General features: G+C 38.7%; 1 protein-coding gene across 5 annotated transcripts in view; it reads right to left on the bottom strand.

Annotated features, from left to right (window-relative positions):
• Positions 1–12,182: 12,182 nt before the first annotated feature.
• The window catches only part of MYBPC1 (myosin binding protein C1), an 83,103-nt gene continuing 75,372 nt past the window's right edge, over positions 12,183–19,913 (bottom strand). For 2 of the 5 annotated variants that reach the window (XM_079141361.1, XM_079141365.1), the window contains 3 exons: positions 19,427–19,563; positions 17,210–17,396; positions 12,183–12,456 (listed from right to left, as the gene is read on the bottom strand). In XM_079141361.1, the coding sequence (XP_078997487.1) occupies positions 12,356–12,456; positions 17,210–17,396; positions 19,427–19,563 (425 nt within the window). In that variant the 3' untranslated portion in view covers positions 12,183–12,355. Of the gene's footprint in view, positions 12,457–13,551; positions 13,595–15,001; positions 15,070–17,209; positions 17,397–19,426; positions 19,564–19,913 lie in introns of all 5 variants that reach the window. The other 3 variants (XM_079141363.1, XM_079141362.1, XM_079141364.1) reach the window with 3 other exon arrangements.

Genomic DNA, 19,913 nt, shown 5'->3' with positions numbered 1-19,913 from the left:
TCAAAAGAAAATGAAAAGACAAGTCATAAACTGAATAAAGGTATTCCCTTCAAGTAACATCCACAATGAATAGTACTCAGATTACATAAAGAACTTCTAGAAATGAGTAAGAAACAAAAACAATCAAATGTACTTATGTTTCTATAGCAAAAGTCCCCAAACATGTTGGCATATACAAAATAGAAGTTTATTTTTCTCTACATGAAAGAAGTCTTCAACTGGCATTCCAGAATTGGTATGGTGGTTCTGTGGTCCTCAGGAACTCAAACTCATCTGTTTTTTTCCTACTCAATTGTCCTTTTATATATTGATGAATTTTTCTCATGGTTCAGAATGGCTACTGAAGTTCCAACCATCCTATCTGGATTTCAAGCAGCAACAAAGAGGAAGAGGATGAAAAGGAAATAAAGGAGGAGGAAGAGGAGAAGAAAAGGAGGAGGAGGAGGAGGAGGAGGAGGATGCTACCACTCAGCTGAGCCAGCAAACTAGAGTGCCTTTCCAAAGGTTTCAAACAATAAAATTCTACATACAATTTGTTGGCCAGAACATAAGACCCACCTAAGTGCGAGTATTAGAAAAGAAGAGTAAATGGGTACAACCATTTTCACAACAATCTGGCATTATCTAGTAAAGCTGAATATTCATTTACTCTGCAACATGACAGCACAATTCTGATCTAGGATATCCTAGAGAAATTCTTGCACAAGTATCTAGGAGATAGATAGGTATAAGACTATTGGCAGTACATTTGTACAATAACCTGAAGCTATATAATAATCTAAGGGTCCACCAATTCTAAATGGGTCAATCAGCTGTGGAATTTTCATATAAGTTATATAATTTTAATGTAGCAGTAAAATTAATGAACTCTATCTTCACTTTTGTATGTCTGTTTTGTTGTTGTTGTTTGTTTGGGGTTTTGGTTTTTTTGGTACTGGGGAATTGAACCCAGGGATGCTTTACCAGTGAGCCACATCCCTAGCCCCTTTTATTTTTTATTTTGAGACAAGGTCTCGATGAGTTGCTAAGTCTGATTTGGAACCTATTATCTTCACTTAAATAATATGAATCGCACAGGTTTACTGTTGAAGGGGTGGGAGAAGATGTATTAATTTGGACTGTCATAACAAAGTACCATAAACTAGCTAGCTTAAACAAAATAAGGTTATTTCTCACAGTTCTGGAAGCTGGAAAGTCCAAAGTCAATCAAGATGCTAGTTGGTTTGGTTCCCCAGTGAGAGCTCTCTTCCTGGCTTGCACACAGCCCCCTTCCATCAACGTCCTCACATGGGTATGGGGAAGTGGGTAGGAAGGAGAGGGCCATAGAAAAGAAGAGAGGAAATTCTCTGATGGCTCTGATTATAGGGCATTAGTCCCACCAGGCATGCCCCCACCCCCATCTAAGCCTAATTACTTCCCAAAGGTCTCATCTCCATATACCATCACCTGGGGGTTAGGGTCTCAACATTTGAATTAGAGCAGGGAGGGGTACTACACAATCCACAGCAGCAAGTCAGCACAGGAAAAATGCACACAGTGTGACCTTACTTACATACAGTTTGAAAAGATGCAAAATTTAGCATTTAGGGATATGAACACATGATGCAAAGCTAAGAAGAAAAGGAAAAAATTATAGATACAATTCTGGATAGTGGTTGCTCCTGGTTGAGAAGTAAGATTGGATTGTAGAGGGGCACACAGCAGGCCTGACAGGTAATTTGCAGGCAATTGTTTTAGGATACAGTTAGGAAACTATAGCAGCCTGAATGAGATAGAAGTTTATTTTCCCCAAACATAATGTCTAGGTAGTTAATCCAGGGCTGGTACCACAGCTCCATGGTGTCAGAGAAATGGATTTCTTTACGTACCATGTTTAGGGTGTTAACATTGTGCTTGAGGTCAAAATGGGTGGTCCAACCAGTTGGGAGAGAGCAAAGAGAAAGGGGCTGTACTCCTTTTCCTTCCAAGGCCATGACTAATGTCATATACCTCACTTCTGCTCCCAGTGCACAGGCCAGAACCCGGTCACCCTGACTGCAAGTGACACCCAACTGCAAGAGAGGCTGGAAATGTAGTCTGAGCTGCCTGACAATTTGCGTGGCTAAAATTTCCACTACTATTGAAAAGTACTAGGATGAATATTAGCCAGCCATCAAGCTCTCTCAACCACCGTTAGATTGGGTAGTTCATTTAATCATTACTTATGCCATATACGTGTATAAATGTGTATATTTTATGCAGTATCTACATACAGACACATACCTGGCATAAATATTGACAATTTATTTTGCAATATAAAATATTTCGTAATTAAAAAGGAGTAAAAATAATAAAAATTAACCATTTGTTTTTCTCATCATGCTCTAAGCTGATTTTTTTTCCCCCTTAAAGCTTTTGGTGGTAAATATTTGATAATTTCACATTAATTCAAGGAATATCTGCCCCCTTTTACCTTATCGATTGCATGTAATGCATTCTAATACCCAAAACAAATAGGTTTCCTATTACATCACCTCTTGCATCAAGACTCCTTCCCATTAACATGAATTATTACGGAGTGTTGTGCATATCTATCGTATACAGTATAGTGACAATTTTTCCTTTTCTTGAATTAATCTGGTAGCTCACATGAGTTCCTATCTTGGGCACTGTTCTGAGTATCAGGAGCTACTTCCTTTCATCCTCACAAATCCTGTATAAAATGCTTACCATTATCATCCCTATTTCATAGATGAGGAAAGTGGAGAACAGGGAGATTCCGTAACTTGCTAGGATTGTACAGCTAGTATGGTGAGGAAACCAGGATTTGAGCCCACACAGTCTGATTCCAGAGCCCGTACTCCTAACCACTGCAAAATACCACCCAATAAATTGGACAATTAAGTACAAGTTGAGCAAATCTGATCTGAAAACCCCAAATCCAAAATGTTCCAAATTCTGAAACTTTTTGAGTGCCACCACAACGGCACCGTAAGTGGAATATTCCATACCTGACCTCATGTCACTCAAGTCATAGGACACAGAAGCACTCAAAATACTGTATAAAATTATCTTTAGGCTATGTTTATAATTGCACATAAAACATATGAATTCTGTGTTTCTGCTTGGGCCCCACCATCTCATTATGTACATGTGCATATTCCAAATTCTGGAGAAATCCAAAACCTGAAACACTTCTGATCTCAAGCATTTTGAATAAGGTATACTCAATCTGTAGAGGACTTAGATGAGTAATTTGTCAACAGTAAACTCTCTAGTTTCTATATATCATGTGGGCTTTGTGCCATTATAATTCATTCTAAATATTATGTAAAGAATTATTTGACTGGATAAAGTGTACCAAAATACAGTTAAAAGGAATAAGTTATAGGGCTCTACCTCACAGTAGGGTGAAGACAGCATACAGTTTGTTATGTATTGTATAAAGAACTAGAGGAGGAGAGTCTCAAGTCTGTGAACATAAAGAAATGATCAATCTCTAAGCAGATGGAAATGCTAATCACCCTGATTTGGTCATTGCACATTGTATACATGATTGAATTTTCACACTGTACCCCATAAATGTGTATCAATTAAAAATGAAAAAGAATGATTTTACTAAATTTCCTAAAACTGATGATATATTCCCCTGTTCAGAAGCCTTGGATGAAGTCCCACCTACCTAGCTGGAGATTTAAAAGCCTGATCATTTTTTTCTAATCTCCCAAGTGTCTCTTCCCTTCCTCTCTTCCCTAAATCCCATGCTCCAGCTGCTTGGGTCCCTTAGCTGGCTCCTTGTTTTTTTCGCCCTTGGGGAGTACCCTCCATCCCTTACCACCCTGAACCACTGACTGCCAGACAGGGCTCAGCTTAAATTCATCCTTCTCCAAGATGACCACTTGGGTTTTTCAAGTTGCACCTCTCTTGCTCCCACACAACCAGAGTATTTTGTGCCTTGTAATCCAGCCTACCTTTCGTTGTAATTTAGTTATTAATCTGTCTCCCTACCCAGCTCATTCGGTACCAGGACTATATCACCAAACCAAGTGTCGGCCTCAGTGTCTGAAATTACTGCAACTGTACCTCATAAATATGTATTTTTTTTTTAAAAAAGCAAATCATCTGGCTAGACTTACAGTGTAGCAGAATTCAAGGTATAAAGCTATCTGGGTTGGTATTTAGAATTCTGAGCTTCAGTCTATAGGCTGGAGTATTTACAATTGTCATGGTCTGTAGTTTTGTAAAACTTGTTTCTCTCCATTTTTCTTCTATTTAATTTCTGTCTTAATGGTTTTGTACTTTGAGATTCTAAAGTTCAAATTTTATGAAACTGTGCTACTTTTAAAAATTTGTAGGTAGCTAGAGATTCACTGTTCAATAGTATAGCAACTAAAACCTTTGCTCTAGAAATACATTTCCTCCCCAAGATCGGAAAACAAAATTTCATAAGAGAGTCCCTGAGATGTTGTAACTGTGCTTTTTAAAATTGCAAAAGTGATTTAGGGTTAAGGAAACTGGTTTCCCTTGGAGACACAGTTCCTGGTTCTCAATCTTGTTTATATCTTTTGTTTTTCGTTTATTATCCTTTTCTGAGTTCCTACTGCTTTAAAATATTTTCCAAGGTATGATTTGAGTAGTGCTAGAGGGAACCCCCTTCATTAAAATTTCCCTTTTCAGCAACTTTGGGCTGCCTAAACTCCCACAGCAAGTTATTCTTTCTTGTGGCTTCGGGTTTAGGTTAAGTCATATTTGGATGTTAGGTAATGTCATTATCAGAAGTACCTGAGAGGGAATTCAGTTATCAGAACAGCTTTCCCTTAGGACAACTCAGAGAAAATGGCCCCAAATAAATATCCATGCAAGGAATTAGACAAAAAGAGAACTGGAGTCCGGCCCCTCCTACACGAATGAACACAGAATCACCAGAGAACGGGTTGAAACGTAGATTTGGGGCAGGGCTTTGGAGTGTTCATTTTAAAAAGCTCCCAGGTGACCAAAGCTGCTGCTCATCAAATCATGTTCTGGTTAAAGAGGGACCAAAGCACAGGATCTGAGAAGCCCTATTGGCCCCACTGTACAGGGAGTGGGTAAAAAGAAGGACTCAGACAGCAATAAGGGATGAGAAAGACTAACTGGACTAGATTTTGCCTTTGGCTATTCTTTCCAGAATAAAGGACTGAATATTTGATAGCTGGAGAGATGGATGATAGATGTTTAAGTATTTATATTTTATGTATATTTACAAGAGCTGTAGCTGGTACTGATTCTGTGATAATAGCCACAGGGTAACTGAAGTCTACATTCTGGTCCTTGACAAGGGCATTGTCTGTGGATGTAGCTTTTCTCAGATAACACTGTGCTTCCCGGACTACACCTCTTGACAATACACCTGGAGAAACAAACATCCACTTGAAGATCCGGGAAGAAGAAAATGTTTTAGTATTAAAATAAGCTCATCTATTATGGAGGAGAACACCAGGGGTGGATCACAGGCAGTGCTGAGCATGCACACTGCGTTCCTGCAGCCTGCCTGCTGTCTCCCTGTGGTTTTCCATCCTGCACAAAGAGGAATGCAGCATGGCTGGGTTCGTGCTGCAAAGCAGATCAACAGGAGCTCTTTTCTTTCTATTGCTGATTTCCTCCTTACCGCTTCCTCCTTTAGCCTGGCAAGGCAATTTCTGGCTTTGTTCCCCTCTGACTGCTCCCCGCTGCCCTCCCCTCTGAGCAAATAACAGTGTGTTACTCTGTCCTCCCCTCCGCCCTCCTGCCTGATGCTGCTCCTTAGCCTTGGCCATCACTGGCCCCCTTGTCACCAATCCCAGTCTGTCTACTCCTACCTAACTCCTTAAGTGAGAAGAGTGACCCTAAGGCCCATGTCGAGCCAGAATCCATGGTTGTCACTAGGAGAACTTGAAAGACCCAGGACAGAAAAATCCCAGGAAACAATCTACATCATCCTTGAACTCCTGCTACTACTGCTCGGAATGACTTGGAGTCCTAGCTATGAGCTGTTAAGATGAGCATAAAAATAATCCTCACAGCGAGGCTTTTCCCCACGATTACTCCAACTACCTCAGGGTCAGGGACATCTCCCAAGGCAGAAATGGGAACCACATTCACAGTGACCCCCAGTGGACACTCAGGCCTGGGACTGGGATGAGCAGCCCGGAGGCACTTCATTCTGTACCCTGCAGGGGATACTTGCTTGGCTCTCCAGAGCCCAGAATTTTCCAGATGACTTCATAACAGCTTTGGTTTATTTTGAAACATGGCTGTCTTCCAATTATCCTTTGTCATGATTCTTCAAGAAGGTTGCCTTACAAAGTATGAATAGTGTTCTTTCCTTGCCACAGCGTTGCTGGTAAACACTAGAAGTTGTTGTTCTTCTTTTTTATTTATTTTTTTATTAACTTTAAAAGATGTGAGCCAAGACTTTTACATTGGTGTGTAACATCTTTTAAGGTGTTTTCCTGGGCTCCAAGATTAGAAGTCTTGCTATGGACAACATGTGAGTGCTTATCTACAAAGAACAGGAAGGCTCTTTCTGAAACTATGGCTTGGGAGAAAGAGCAGGCATGGACAACTGAGTGCAAACTTTTTTCTTTAACTACAGATTTGAGTCCTCCAGCACCCCACGCCACTGTCGAGACCCCGCTTTGGTAGAGTTTAACTGCCTCTGTCACCTCCATGGTATTTTGCTGCGAGTAATCTACTCCAGATAGAATAAAAATATTCAGCAAGGCCAGAGATGACCCGGGCCAGTGCATCTGGGGACACAGAGAGATCATCAGGTGACTTTAAGAGGGTGATGACAACCTTAGAATCAACAACTGGTTGTTCCATTAACAGCTTTGTTTTTCTAGTCCTGAATTATCAAAGTTTAATTACAAGGGATTTTATAAATACTTACATGGAACAGTTACCTGAATTTTTGGTGCGAGGATGGAAATTAAGTGACACCCTCTAAAATAAAGAAATAAATATAGAGTTTAATTTAGAATCGATTAAAGTTATAGAGTTGGTAAGAAGACTACCTGGTCTTATTATTTCTTAGTTTATCCCTACTCATAAGAAAGAGAGGTCAAACTTGTATTTCAAGAATTCCATTCAGGAGAAGTTTCAGGGAGGAAGGAGAGAGAGGGTCAGGTTTGGAGCGTGGTGAGTGGGAGTGGGGAGGGAAGGGGTGAGTGGTGTTGGCTGGTGGAAGGGCAGGAAGAAGAGGTAAAGGGAGGGAACAGAGGCTGTTGGGGGCCAACGGCACCTCAATTTTCACAGCTGTTATGTATAAATACTTAGAAGTTATAAATCAAGCTGACTGCTGGTTAATAAAATAGTTGTATCCTCCATCCTTTGGGAGGATATCTTCACAATGACCTGGAGTGTCCAGTTTGGATGTAGCGTGATCAGATTCTTCAGTGATACTTGCCAAAAATATCATGGCACAGTAGGTCCAGTCTCCCTGCTCTTGACACCCCAACTCCTTCCTGCACTGCACCCTGAGGCGTGTCAGGTGCACACATATAGATGCCCCAGCCTCTCTTGTCACTTTCCCCCGGCCCAGTTCCCTGACAAATAGATGCTTCTAGGCCACACTGGGGTGCGGGGTGCATATACTGGCCACATGATACTTCCTTGGGAGTTTGAATCCAGAGAAGAGGTCTTAAAAGTGAGTTTGGAGAGCCTGTAATTCCAGCAACTCAGGAGACTGAGACACTAGGATTGCAAGTTTAAAGCCAGCCTCTGCAACTTAGTGAGACCCTTAGCAACTCAGTGAGCAAGACCCTATCTCAAAAAAAGGTGGGAGAGACTGGGGATGTGAAAGTGCCTCTGGGTTCAATCTCAGGACCAAAAAAAAAAAAAAAAAAAAAACCAAAACAAGCACAACAAACAAACAAAAAACAAAACAAAACAAAAAAACGGGTTTGGGTTTGGGTACAGTCTGTAAGAAAAAGAGGTGTGATAAATATTCCAAATAGCACCATCCCCATGGGTTTATGACTGGAAGAGGCCTGGAGTGGAACTCTTGAAAATCCTGAGGTTCCTCTTGTCCAAGTCTAAGGCTGGTACTGAGTAGAACTGTCCAATGCTCCCACCTAAAAGTAGCAAGTGAAATGCTGTGACAGTTAATTTTAGAGTCAACTGCACTGGACCAAAGGATGCTCAGCTAGGTCGTTAAATTCTCAGATTTTTAGATCCAGATCAATAGTAATTTATACTATTGATTTCTTTGACTATACCACCAGCCTTCTCAGGTGTCAATATTGTAGATAGCAGATCATGGGATCTTCAGCCTCTATAACCACATCACTGCTATAATAATTCTCTCCCTAGAAATCTATCCATCCATCTGTTACAGAGCTGGGGCCTCCTGAGAAACTGAGGCAATGTGAAGACCTCCTCTTTAAACCCCAATTTTTGTGATCAAGTCAGAAAGATTTCATACATGTCGCTTAGAATAATAGGAATGAGTTTCTTGAAGGAATAGGAAAGGGGAAGGGTACACTCTCAAGGGAGAGAGTGGGTCCTCTCAGAGAAGAGAGGGACAATGTGCCTCTCCTACACTCCACTTTTATTGGGGGGTCCCAGAGAAGTTACCAGAGACCCCCAACCAGGTCCTCTTGACTTCTGACTGACAGCAAGGAGACATGAGACTTTCAAGTCCCCACTGTCATGGCAACTGCGGGTCACATTGGCCCGTGCAGACCGGTTCTAATTGGATTCTTAACCATACATTCTTACAGATTTTACGGTTGGAAGGAATCATTCTTATCTCCCAGAGTTTCAGTCACAAAAAAATCTCCTGGGTTCCTCCCACTGACATTATCTTGGGCCTGTGTTTCTCCTGCAGTTAACAGGTAGTTTGCTAAGGAATGTACCATATCCTGTCCACTTAGGCCAGGCAGGGCTGCAGGTAAATTGCTTCTTAGAAAAAAAAGCATGTGGGGATCAGCAGAGTGGGCCCATTTGATAGAATTATTCTCTTAACTCATGTTCCCACCATCCTCATCTGTCTGCTCCCCAACACATCCATCTACCCATCCACCCACCCACTCATCTTCTATCCGTTCAATTTCTCTGGAGAACCCTGCTAATACAACAGCCACGCTATAGCCTCCCATGCTTGTTAGGGAAGTTTCAGACTCACCTGTCTTTGCGTGGACCACGTGGGGTTGTACCACAAGTATCTCTACCATCACCAGTATTAACTGAAGACCAGAGCGCTTTCCTTCGCTGCATTTAATAAGCACCAGGGAAGATTCCAACTGACTTTAGACTCTGAGACTGAGGTAGAATCCCCACACAGGACAGAGAATTTCTTAATTTCTTTAGCTGGTGGGGACCTCAGACTCATATCACATTTGATTGAGAAAATTAAAGCAATATGGCATGCCCTGAACTACAGGAGATATAATAGAACCCCTTTGAAATTAAAATCCCTAAAAGATTTCCCCCCAAAACTTGCTGGTTGTTATTTTCTCCCTCTCAATGGAAACTGAAAAACTGCCACTAAAGTCCAGGTGGCATCAGCAAAAGCTGAAAAACAGGAATTGTGACATTCTCTGGCTAGCACTACCTAGATAAATCTATACGTGTGTGTATTTCCTGGTTTTTGTTTCTATCAATTGTAACCCCCTTTCTAGGACCTGCAGAGAAATTTAGTTGCTTCTCCCCAGTTTTAGCCACACTTCATTAAATGCATTTTTTCCTTCTTACTCTGTCTGTTTATTTCTCATGCAGAAGCACAATCCCAGTTGGGATCTGGGCAGGCCCCTAGCTTCGCTGCCAGTAACAGTACTAACAAATACAGATACCAAGTTATCCAACTTCTGAAAAGCCTCATAATGCTCTTACACCTGCTGTGTGTATACGTTTCCCTTTGTGTACTCATTTATACATTACCAATCCTTTGAATGCATGAAACGGTTCGTCCGTGCACATGTCAGACCTTCAATAACTCATTTGTGGAACTGAATAGACTTCAGAATTCAATTTAAAAGTGAATGATTAAAGACATTTTACCTTGTTCCAATGTTTCTTAGAACTATTGGTTTTTCTGCTACTTCTATAAAAATTTAGATAAGAACATTCAGCAAACTCTCTTTTAAATCAGATAAATAAATATGATCCTTTAAATTTTTAAACGAATGTTAAGTTTCCCAAAAGAATTTTTGGTAAATTCCTGTGGTATATAATTTTTCTTTAATAAAATGAAATTTAAACAATTAGAAACAATTATAGGGAAACTGAGAACAATGACAGCTCTTGACGTGTTTTGCTCTTTACAGTTTCAAAATGAACCTTTTCTTCTTTATTGGAACTTTGCAGTGCATGGATACCTTTAATATGAGGCAAGACCATATGCAGAAAATTAGCATTATAAAGCACAGGATATAATTAGAGTGCGTAAGTCATGAGTGGGGAACCAAAACTGTGCAAGGATGCTTTATGGTCACTTTTAGGCTGAGTTTATAAACAGCCTAACAGACTTGACCATGACTTGGCAAAATCAGTCAACGGATATTTGAGTTAGGCAGCCAGCTGCGCTATTGAACAGCAGCCCAGTTGACCCTCTAGGTCCTTGGGTTCCACAACCAAGGATTCAATCAACCAAACCATGGATTGAAAATATTTGGGGGGAAAATGCATTTGCACTGAACATGGGCAACTATTTGTCTTGTCATTATCCTCTTAACAGTACAGAGCAAGAACTAGTAAAATAGCATTCATGTGTACTCGGTATTATAAGCAATCTAGAGATGATTTGAAATATACAGGAGGAATGTATAGATTATATGCAAACACTATGATATTGAAGAGAAGAGATGTGAGCATTTGGTATCCACGGGGAGTCCTGGAACCAATCCCTGTTGGATACCCAGGGACTAAGGGATGACTGTATTTTGGAGTTGTTGGGAGTATAAGATCAGGGTAAGAGGCAACTCTCCTAACAACCATAAAGGCAAGATCACCAACCAATCAGAATGGAAAAAGAGGGAGCCACCATAGTTTGGACACAAACTAGTTTTCTCTTGTTTTTGAATGTCCTGCAACTACCTGGATGATCCACCTGTCCCTTCATGAGCCTGTCATCACTCAGATCCATGACCACCATCATGACTTCCCAGCCCTGATCTGGAAAGGAAGCAGTGCAGATATTTTAAAATGTCATCCCATGATGCTATGGAAGCACCTGTGAGTCACTATCCATTTAGCTTCTGGAACAAGGGAAAAGGGGAGGAAACGTGGGCAAAACACAATGGTGTGGTACCTCACACTTTTATTCTACTCCTTTACCTGAAACTACGGTATCTGGAAGAGCAAAGGAAGATGCTTGAAAAAGACTATAGATTAGCACAAATGTTTCAGCTACTAGCTGAGAAACATTTAAAAGTGTTTTAAAATATTTTAAAAGCTGCTTTTTAAGAAGGATTTCTCTTTTTCAATATTTTTTAAATTGTTGATGGACCCTTATTTTATTTATCTATGTGCAGTGCTGAGGATTGAACCCAGTGCTTCACACATGCCAGGAAAGTGCTCTACCACTGAGCTATATAACCCCAGCCCTCAGCTGCTAGATTTTTAAAAGAGGTTTCCTTCAAATCCAACAGATGGTGTCTGTTAACCCTAATTCTGTGACTGCTCTGTTGGCTGCAACAGCCCTCCGTCCCAGGACTAGCTGTTTTGGCATGATATCTAGTGGATTTGGCTAGGATGCCCTGCCAGGGACACCATCGGGGTTGGACCCAGGTTTGGTAGCTCCTGGCTCTCAGCCTTTTGTCCTCAGTTCTGTGCCTTAGGATGCGATACCAAATACATAAATGAATGCAGAGATATTTCACCATAAACACTCAACGTTTGTTGTCCTATTTCCTGAATGAGCTTTCATTTCTACTGAGAAAATTTGTTTGAAAGGTATACTTTAAGAAATCTTCAATGAATGCAGATGGGAAAAAAGGGCATATATCTTTGTGCTAAGAAGGCCTGTGTGAAATTAGCAACTCATTTATTTAGAAAAAATGTATTATATCAAGAGCAAGATGGGTGTTCAAGATTCTACCACGGTGTATTGTATACTCCACATTTACAGCCAAGCCAGAATAATAACTTTTGCTTATTCTATACTTTGCTTTTTTTTTTTTTTTGCAATATACAGCAAACAAAGCACAAACAATAATGACCAAAGCACGGACCACAAATGAAATTTTGTTTGTAATTTTTAATTAAGCAACCTGTGCAAACATTATTTTTATTTTCTCTTCAACATTCAGAGGAAAGAAAATGACCACACTCAGGGGCCTGGTGGAAAACCAGAAAATGCTTTCTCTTTTCAACCAGATTTCAAAGCAGCAGAGTTCAGGGAGGCTATGCCCAGCCCTCAGTATTCCTCAGGATTGCTTGAGTGTAAGTCTCGCAAATATGAGTCAATTATGTTTGGAGGCACACCTTGCAAGAGGAGCCTGCAGAAGGATAGCCCACCTAGAGAGGACAAAGAGGAGAAGGGAAAAGTCAAAACCATCTATGTGAAAAATCACTGAAAGAATACTGCTGGCCTAGCTGCCTGGAAATGCGACTAATTATGTTCCCATTACTACAAAGATTCATTCAGTCCCTACTTGGAAATCTTCTCCAGGTTTTAGTACGTTCAGAATTTAAAGCACTTGGCACCTATACAGAAAAGCAAGTTCCCAGAAGACGATAGCAGTTGCTACCCTTCTATTGTTGGATCTTAGTTTAAATTCCTAAATGGCTGAAAATGCTTATTGCTCTTAGAGAGGTTTTGTGAATCCTCTATAGATGACTTAAAGGTTTGGGCAAAATAAATGCCTGTTTCCAGTTTGTTAATGTTCCTTTTAATTAGGCACAAAAAAGTTCTGATTCAGGCACACTGGAGAAGAAAAGACTATTCACACTTATAAACTGTCAAAAGTGTAAAAACTGGAACTATTTGGTTAAAAACAGTAGGAATGGTCCAATACCTTCTGAAGGTGAGAGAAATGCCTAATATTTCATACTTACCTTCCAAGTTTCTATATTAAAAAAACAAATGCCTCATTCAGATGAGGACCCACAAAACCACAAAACTGTGTGGTTCTTTAATGAAGTGCTTTTACTACTTGCTAATAAATTCATGTCCAGACAAAAACAGCATGCTATTTGAACATTCTTAAAATTTCTCTAATGCAAATTTGAGAAAGTCATTCTCCTTAATAAAATAAAAAAAACTCAAGTCACATATTGGTAGAAATGATGCCACTTATGTACATGTCCATTCCTTGATGCAAAGAATGCAGAAATGCGTGGGTATCATTCATTTCCATCTACATTAAATGCTTCGATTCATGCTCTACAACATTCAACCATTTGTTTCACATCACCAGGAGATTGTCGTGACAAATAAGTACTAGATATTAATTTTAAGATGCTGAAGTACAAATTAAAACTACAAAGTTAGCAATTTTAAAGAGTCTATTTTCATTGGATTACGTAATGAAAATCATGCCATACTCCACAGGCTTGGTATGGCTTATGACAGTCATAAGCTTCATATGCCAAAACCATATGAAAGCTTACCTTAGATGGCAATATACATTCAAACATCCTTACTGTGCTACAACTAAGGAAAAGAGAGAAAGAGAGAGAGAGAGAGAGAGACAAGTTGTAAGTATTAATAAACTGCTAACACCCAAGTTGAGTACTTGTTGGATGAAATTATGGTCACAATTATGATGAGGTGATTTCATTAATCCTTAGTCAGGTGAAAGATGTGGGAAAATAGAAGCACATGGAGTGAAGGGTGAGGATCCAGTCACTTCAAAAGGATCATTAATATGTAAAAAAAATATTAATATGCACAACCACTCTGCCACAGAGGTGGCAAAGCCAATTTGATGGTACAGTGAATATTCATGGTAAGAGCTTCCAAACCATTAGCTTATGGAAAAAAAAAAAAAAAAAACCTACAACATATATATATTGTGTTTTTCAACAAAAGAAAAACATAGACATTTTACAAAATGTTAGTGTTCATATATATATGTTGAAATTCCAAAAGGCAAAATTATCAAGTATAAATCTTAGACTAGTATATTTCATAATATTCTATCCTGAACTGATTATATATAACTGACATAAATAAATGCAAGACTTAAACACAGAATACAAAGTGACTATGTGTATAACAACAAAACTTCAAAAACTGTAATTTCTTCCTCTTTTGAAAATACCACTTCTGGAGATTCAGAAAGCAAATATTGTAAACTTCGGCAAAATCTATATTAGAGTTTATATCAGATTGTTTACCCAGCCCCAAAGAACTCTTAACTGGCTCTTTCAGATGGGGGTGAACTTTACATGTATAATAGAACTCATTTATTGCTTAAAGCATTTTATAGTGGGTCTGATACTTTTCCTTCCTTTTAAGTTCATAGACATAAAATAATTTGAGTCCCATGGAAATGTCTTAAATATCCAAATGGATGCAGATGGATTATAGATACTCTATTTGTAAATTGTAATTGTGTAATCTTAAATATGTATTTGCAGATGTTGGGTCTATTTTTGTACCCTCCATCAAAAATGTGCAGAACACATTTCTACAATTAAAAGGTTCTGTTTTCTGAATTCCATCATTAATCTAAGACAACTATGCTGTCAACTATCTTAAAGGACAAATATATCTTTCTATATTTGAAAATTGAAAATACTAAATAAATGCCATCAATTCCCAACTTTTGATAAATATTATTATATAAGCTGAGGTCATCTTCAAATGTAGCTTTCTGACTTGATTCCTGGGGACAGGTGGTCTGGTACTTAGTTTTCTGACAAAACTCATTGTTTCTATGTTACTTGATATCCTTGAATAATTTGGCCTTCCTTGTTCATGGCATAAACACTGTATGCCATGAGCTGCTAAGAAACAGAATTAAAAGCAAATGAGAAAGTCAAGCTTTACATGCAAAGTGCGTTTTCATGTAAGAGGAATGGAACGGAAAGTAGAAATATCCAGTGGGATATGAACTTTTTAAACCTGTTGCTGCCCCTCCAGGAAGACTGGTTGTCCAGGGGTATTTACTCCTTGATATATCACTGCAGAATTAGAATATTTGTACCAGTATTTATTTATTCTTAGTTGACATTCTTACCGTTTTTTTACACAGCTTAACTTGATTCAGGTTACCTATTATCAGATAATAATCTGATGATAAACAATCTCAGCTTTACTTTTAGGACCAAAAACTTTTATCAATACACACAGTTGATACCTTATCATAAACTTACAGGTTAAAATACATTATTCTGATTATTAAATTCAAGTACTATACAATTGACTATACAGTTATGAAAAAGAATACACCATCCACATGCATAACATTGTTTGCTCTTATGGAAGTCTCCAAATATTGAACCATTTATGAAAGCATCATCTTATGTTATTAGCAATGTTCAACGTTTTTTCAAAGCATGAATGAGTGGTAATATTTTAATATATATATATTTTTTTGTTTTTTTAGGGGATGTTGAAACCCAAGTATCAACAACAACTTAAAACTAATAAAATGAGTTGTTTAGAAACCAGATGATTTGCAAATGTGATCTTTATCACCATTTAAAGCAAACAAAGCAGATGAAAAATAATGTTTACATTTGTAAGGACTATCTCAATAGTAAAGTTTGAAATTTTCTAAGAATATTATTTGCCTGATGAGATAAAAATAATTTTTTTTCTTATCAGTTACAAATCTCCATACCATTTACCAGAGGAAAGACAGAAATCATCTGAGAAAGAATACTGCTTTAAAAAAGTTGTAAAAAAGAAGTTACTTTGTTCGCTAAGTTTCTTGTACCATATTTATACTACATTTAGGACTAAACAAGTCTTTAAAAAACATTAATACCCTGAGCATTTACTATAATTTTGTTTCTTTTTTTCTTTTTTCTCTTTTTGGTACCAGGATTGAACCCAGGGGTGCTTAGCCACTGAGCCACATCCCAAGTCCATTTATTATTATTATTTTTTATTTTGAGGCAGGATCTTATTAAATTGCTTAGGGCCTCACTAAGCTGCTAAGGCTGACCTCAAACTTGCTATCTTCCACCTCAGCCTCTGGAGTCACTGGGATTACAGGCATGTGCCATCATGCCTGCCTTACTATGATTTTCCAAAATAGATATTTACAAAGTCGTCATCTTTCTGACTTTTAGATTACAATTTTTTTTCATTATAAAGAAATAGGAAGGGGCTAGGGTCATAGCTCAGTGGTAGAGTGCTTGCCTAGCACATGGTACTGGGTTTGATCCTCAGCACCACACATATTAAAAATAAATAAATAAAATAAAGGTATTGTGTACACCTACAACTAAAAAAAATTTTTAAATAGAAAAAAAAAAAAGTCATTGGTTATCATAGAATGGCAATATGGTACAGTTAAGGATGAGAAGATCATGTCATCTATTATCTCCTAATGATGATTTCTGTAGGAGTTCTCAGTGTCCCAAGGTAGGTTTTTATTGTCAAGAAAGACTTCAGAATAGAGAGTATAGTCAATTAACAAGAAAATTGACAAAGATGACTGCTTATGCTGACTCTTCCTACCACATAAATCCTTAGGTTTTCATGGCTTATATTATTTGCCACATTTCTTAAAATGAATGTCAATGAAATGTATAAGTAGATATTCTCTAGTTAGCAATTTTAAAAGCAACTGGTTATAATATATATATGCTATATTCTATTATGTGTAATATCAAACACTACATTAGAAAATTTATATTTGCTAATACTGAAAGTTTCACTGATAAGTAAACCAACTAAAAATAATATGAATTCCTTAACTGCAGTCTCATGAGATGAACTTTTGCACTAGGCTTCTATTTATAAATGGACTCTGTCACCAAAATCACACCCCTTCAATTGTATTCATTCTCACATGCTGTACACCCACTACATTTCACTGAAGTTAGTATTCCTTTAGTTAATAAGAAATAACAAAAGATAAAAATAAATCAATTTAAATAATCCAGTAGCCTTTAACAAACAAAGCAGAGTCCATGCAGAATATAAAAATGTCTTCTCTCCCTGAATCCCCTCCCCGCTTCTCTCACCAGCACTATGACCACCATCGCCCCAATTGCAGCATTTTGGCAAACAGTTTGGATTTTGCATTAGGAACCATAATTAAAGGTGTTCCTTTACTTCGGTCTATAAGTGAGGCCCTGGGTGACTTACCTTTCACCTCCAGTTTGCATTCGATCTCCACTGTCCCCAGGTCATTGACTGCTTTGCAGCAGTAGGTGCCTCCATCATAGGGGCTCGGTTTGCGAATCTCCAGAGTACAGACCCCCTGGTTGCTGAACATCCTGTATCTTGGATCATCCACAATAGCAACTTTGTTTTTCATCCAGGTTATTTTGGGCTGAAGTTCAGATTGAAGAAAGTGAGATCAAAACCTATCTGTATGTAGCATATTCAATGACCATCAAAGTCAGTGACAGAATTTTAAAGCGTAGCTTAGAAAGAAAGCACATTGAAGACCAGACAGCTAGTTGGGCAGTGCATCTCTCAAATTACATTCTACTTAGTGCCTGGCGAGAAAGCAAGTGGGTAGTTCTGAAGAAGAAAACCAGATTTGTTCAGGGGACATCTCTAGGGCAATCTTCCTGGATGAATTCAGTTGCATTTGATCTATGTAGGTACATACATTTAGTTATGAGATGCATCCAGTGTAGAGTATGCATGGTGACAGATGTGTTAATTAATTGATTGTGATAATCATTGCACAATATGCATGTTTATCAAATCATCATGTTGTACACTTTAAATATATACAATCTTGATATGGATATACATATATATGTATATATACATACATATACTATGTGTCAATTAAGTATTTTCAAATTTGAAAATATTAATGTACAGGTCTATGATGTCCACTCATCCTAGAGAGTGTATACTGCTGGGCGTTTTTACTAAAATCCCCATAAGTTCTCATGGCCATCTGACTTTCTCCACTTCTTTTTCCTGACATTCTTTTCTAATTCCCTATAGTCTGCATATGCCCCTGCACCACTTCATCTCCCCTCTGACATCTGAAGTCATCATCCAGTGACAGCGGATCTGCTCCCACCTGATAATGCGAGATCAGTTACGACCCAGTTCCCCAGACCTCATGCTCTGTCACCTCCGAACTACCCTTGAAATCCTTGATTCTCCACTCCCTTCTTCTGTCTACTCTTCAGCTCTGTGAATACCCTCCACAGGCTCTCTTCCATTTTTTTATACTATTTTGTCTTGTTCGGAACCTAGAAATGGCACCTTTCCTATCTCCTTCACAGTCCTCTTCCTCCTTCCTCCTTTCAAATGGAAGCATTCCCTGACGTTCACGCCTTGTTCCTTGGCTTTTCACACTCCCCTCTTCTTACCTCAGTGATAATCCTTTCTAGAGCTTGGGCTCCAAAGGGTGAAATGTAGCACCTCCACACAGATCTCCCAACTGAGGGCAACAGCCCTGGACTTTCTCCTAAGCTCTGGGTGAAACCTCCCCTCTGCCTCCTCATCCTTCCCCACATCGCTTCCATTTACACATTAATTCAGTGTCTTCCTCCCGTCCTGTCTGGCTTCTCCTTTTGACTTCCCTATCTCTGTTCAGGGTGTGTGCACGAAAAACACTACTGTTACAATTATTCAGATTCTAGGGCACTTCCCCCACAGGGGCACGCAGGGACATATTTCTTTATGGACAACTTTGTTAATTTGTTGTTATTTTCAAATGTCAACAACACAAAACCTTCAAACCTTTCTACATCTCTTCGGTGGTCTCTCCCTTCTTAGTATTTTGCACTGGTATCAAAGCTTATTTTATATTTGGCCTTGCATTACAGGGTAATTGTTACTTATTTAAATCTGTTATAGAACTCTTGATGAGTCAAAACTGCCACTTATTTTTCCAGGTGAATCAATATTGCACCCTTTTCCTTACCTCTCAGTTCTTTTAAAATTAGGTGGTTTTCTTTTCCTATGGAAACTATCCCTTAGTTCATAAAGACAAGCATTTTTTTTCTACTACTTTTTTTTTTTTTTTTTTTAGTACCGAGGATCGAACACAGGGATGCTTAATCACTGAGCCCTTTTTATTTTTTATTATGAAGCAATGTTTCCCTAAGTTCCTGGGACTGGCCTTAAACTTGCGATCCTCCTGCCTCAGCCTCATGAGTCCCTGTGATTATAGGCGTGTATCACCATGCCTGGCTTTAACTGCTTTTGAATAGTGTACCTAATTATCCACCAACACTAATACTCTCCATTCCTCACTTCCCAGAAAGATACAAATAGTGGTTGGGAGGTCTGTTTATAAAATTGTTAACCATCATAACATGGAAATATAAAAGAGGGACCTTGAGGTCAATTCTTAGGTTTAACTAATGTGACAGAACAACAGGGTACCTTGGGATTTCCTCTCACGCTGCAGTTCAGGGTGGCGTTGTAACCAGCTATAGCATAGGTGTTAACCAAAGGCTGGGTAAACATGGGTGCCTCTGTGAAATCAAAGTCTTCATACACTGGATTTTTGTAGATTTTGCCTTAAAAACAAGTATTAAAATATGTTTAAAAATACAAATTGGCTTCAGACTCTATTATTCTTGGCATACTTCACTCATGATTAGAACTTCCTTGAGCTTAGAAAAATATGAACATGGCGTACATTCAGAAAGGTACAAATGTACAGCCAATCACACACAAAACGGAAAGCCAGAGTGGTCATCTGACACTGAAACAAATACCGTTTTTTCAAGTATTTTGATCAGAAATGTGTTCTACTATGGATATCAGGAAGGGCTTCAGAAGGAGAGTGATTTATATGAAATAAAAGGTTGAAGATAGAATTCAGCGTCTCCTTTCTTTGCTGAGTGGGTCTCCTGTATAGCTACGT

The sequence above is a fragment of the Sciurus vulgaris genome (assembly GCF_902686455.1).
Source record: "Sciurus vulgaris genome assembly, chromosome: 5".
Lineage (NCBI taxonomy): Eukaryota > Metazoa > Chordata > Mammalia > Rodentia > Sciuridae > Sciurus > Sciurus vulgaris.
This window is presented reverse-complemented; position numbering and strand designations above follow the sequence as displayed.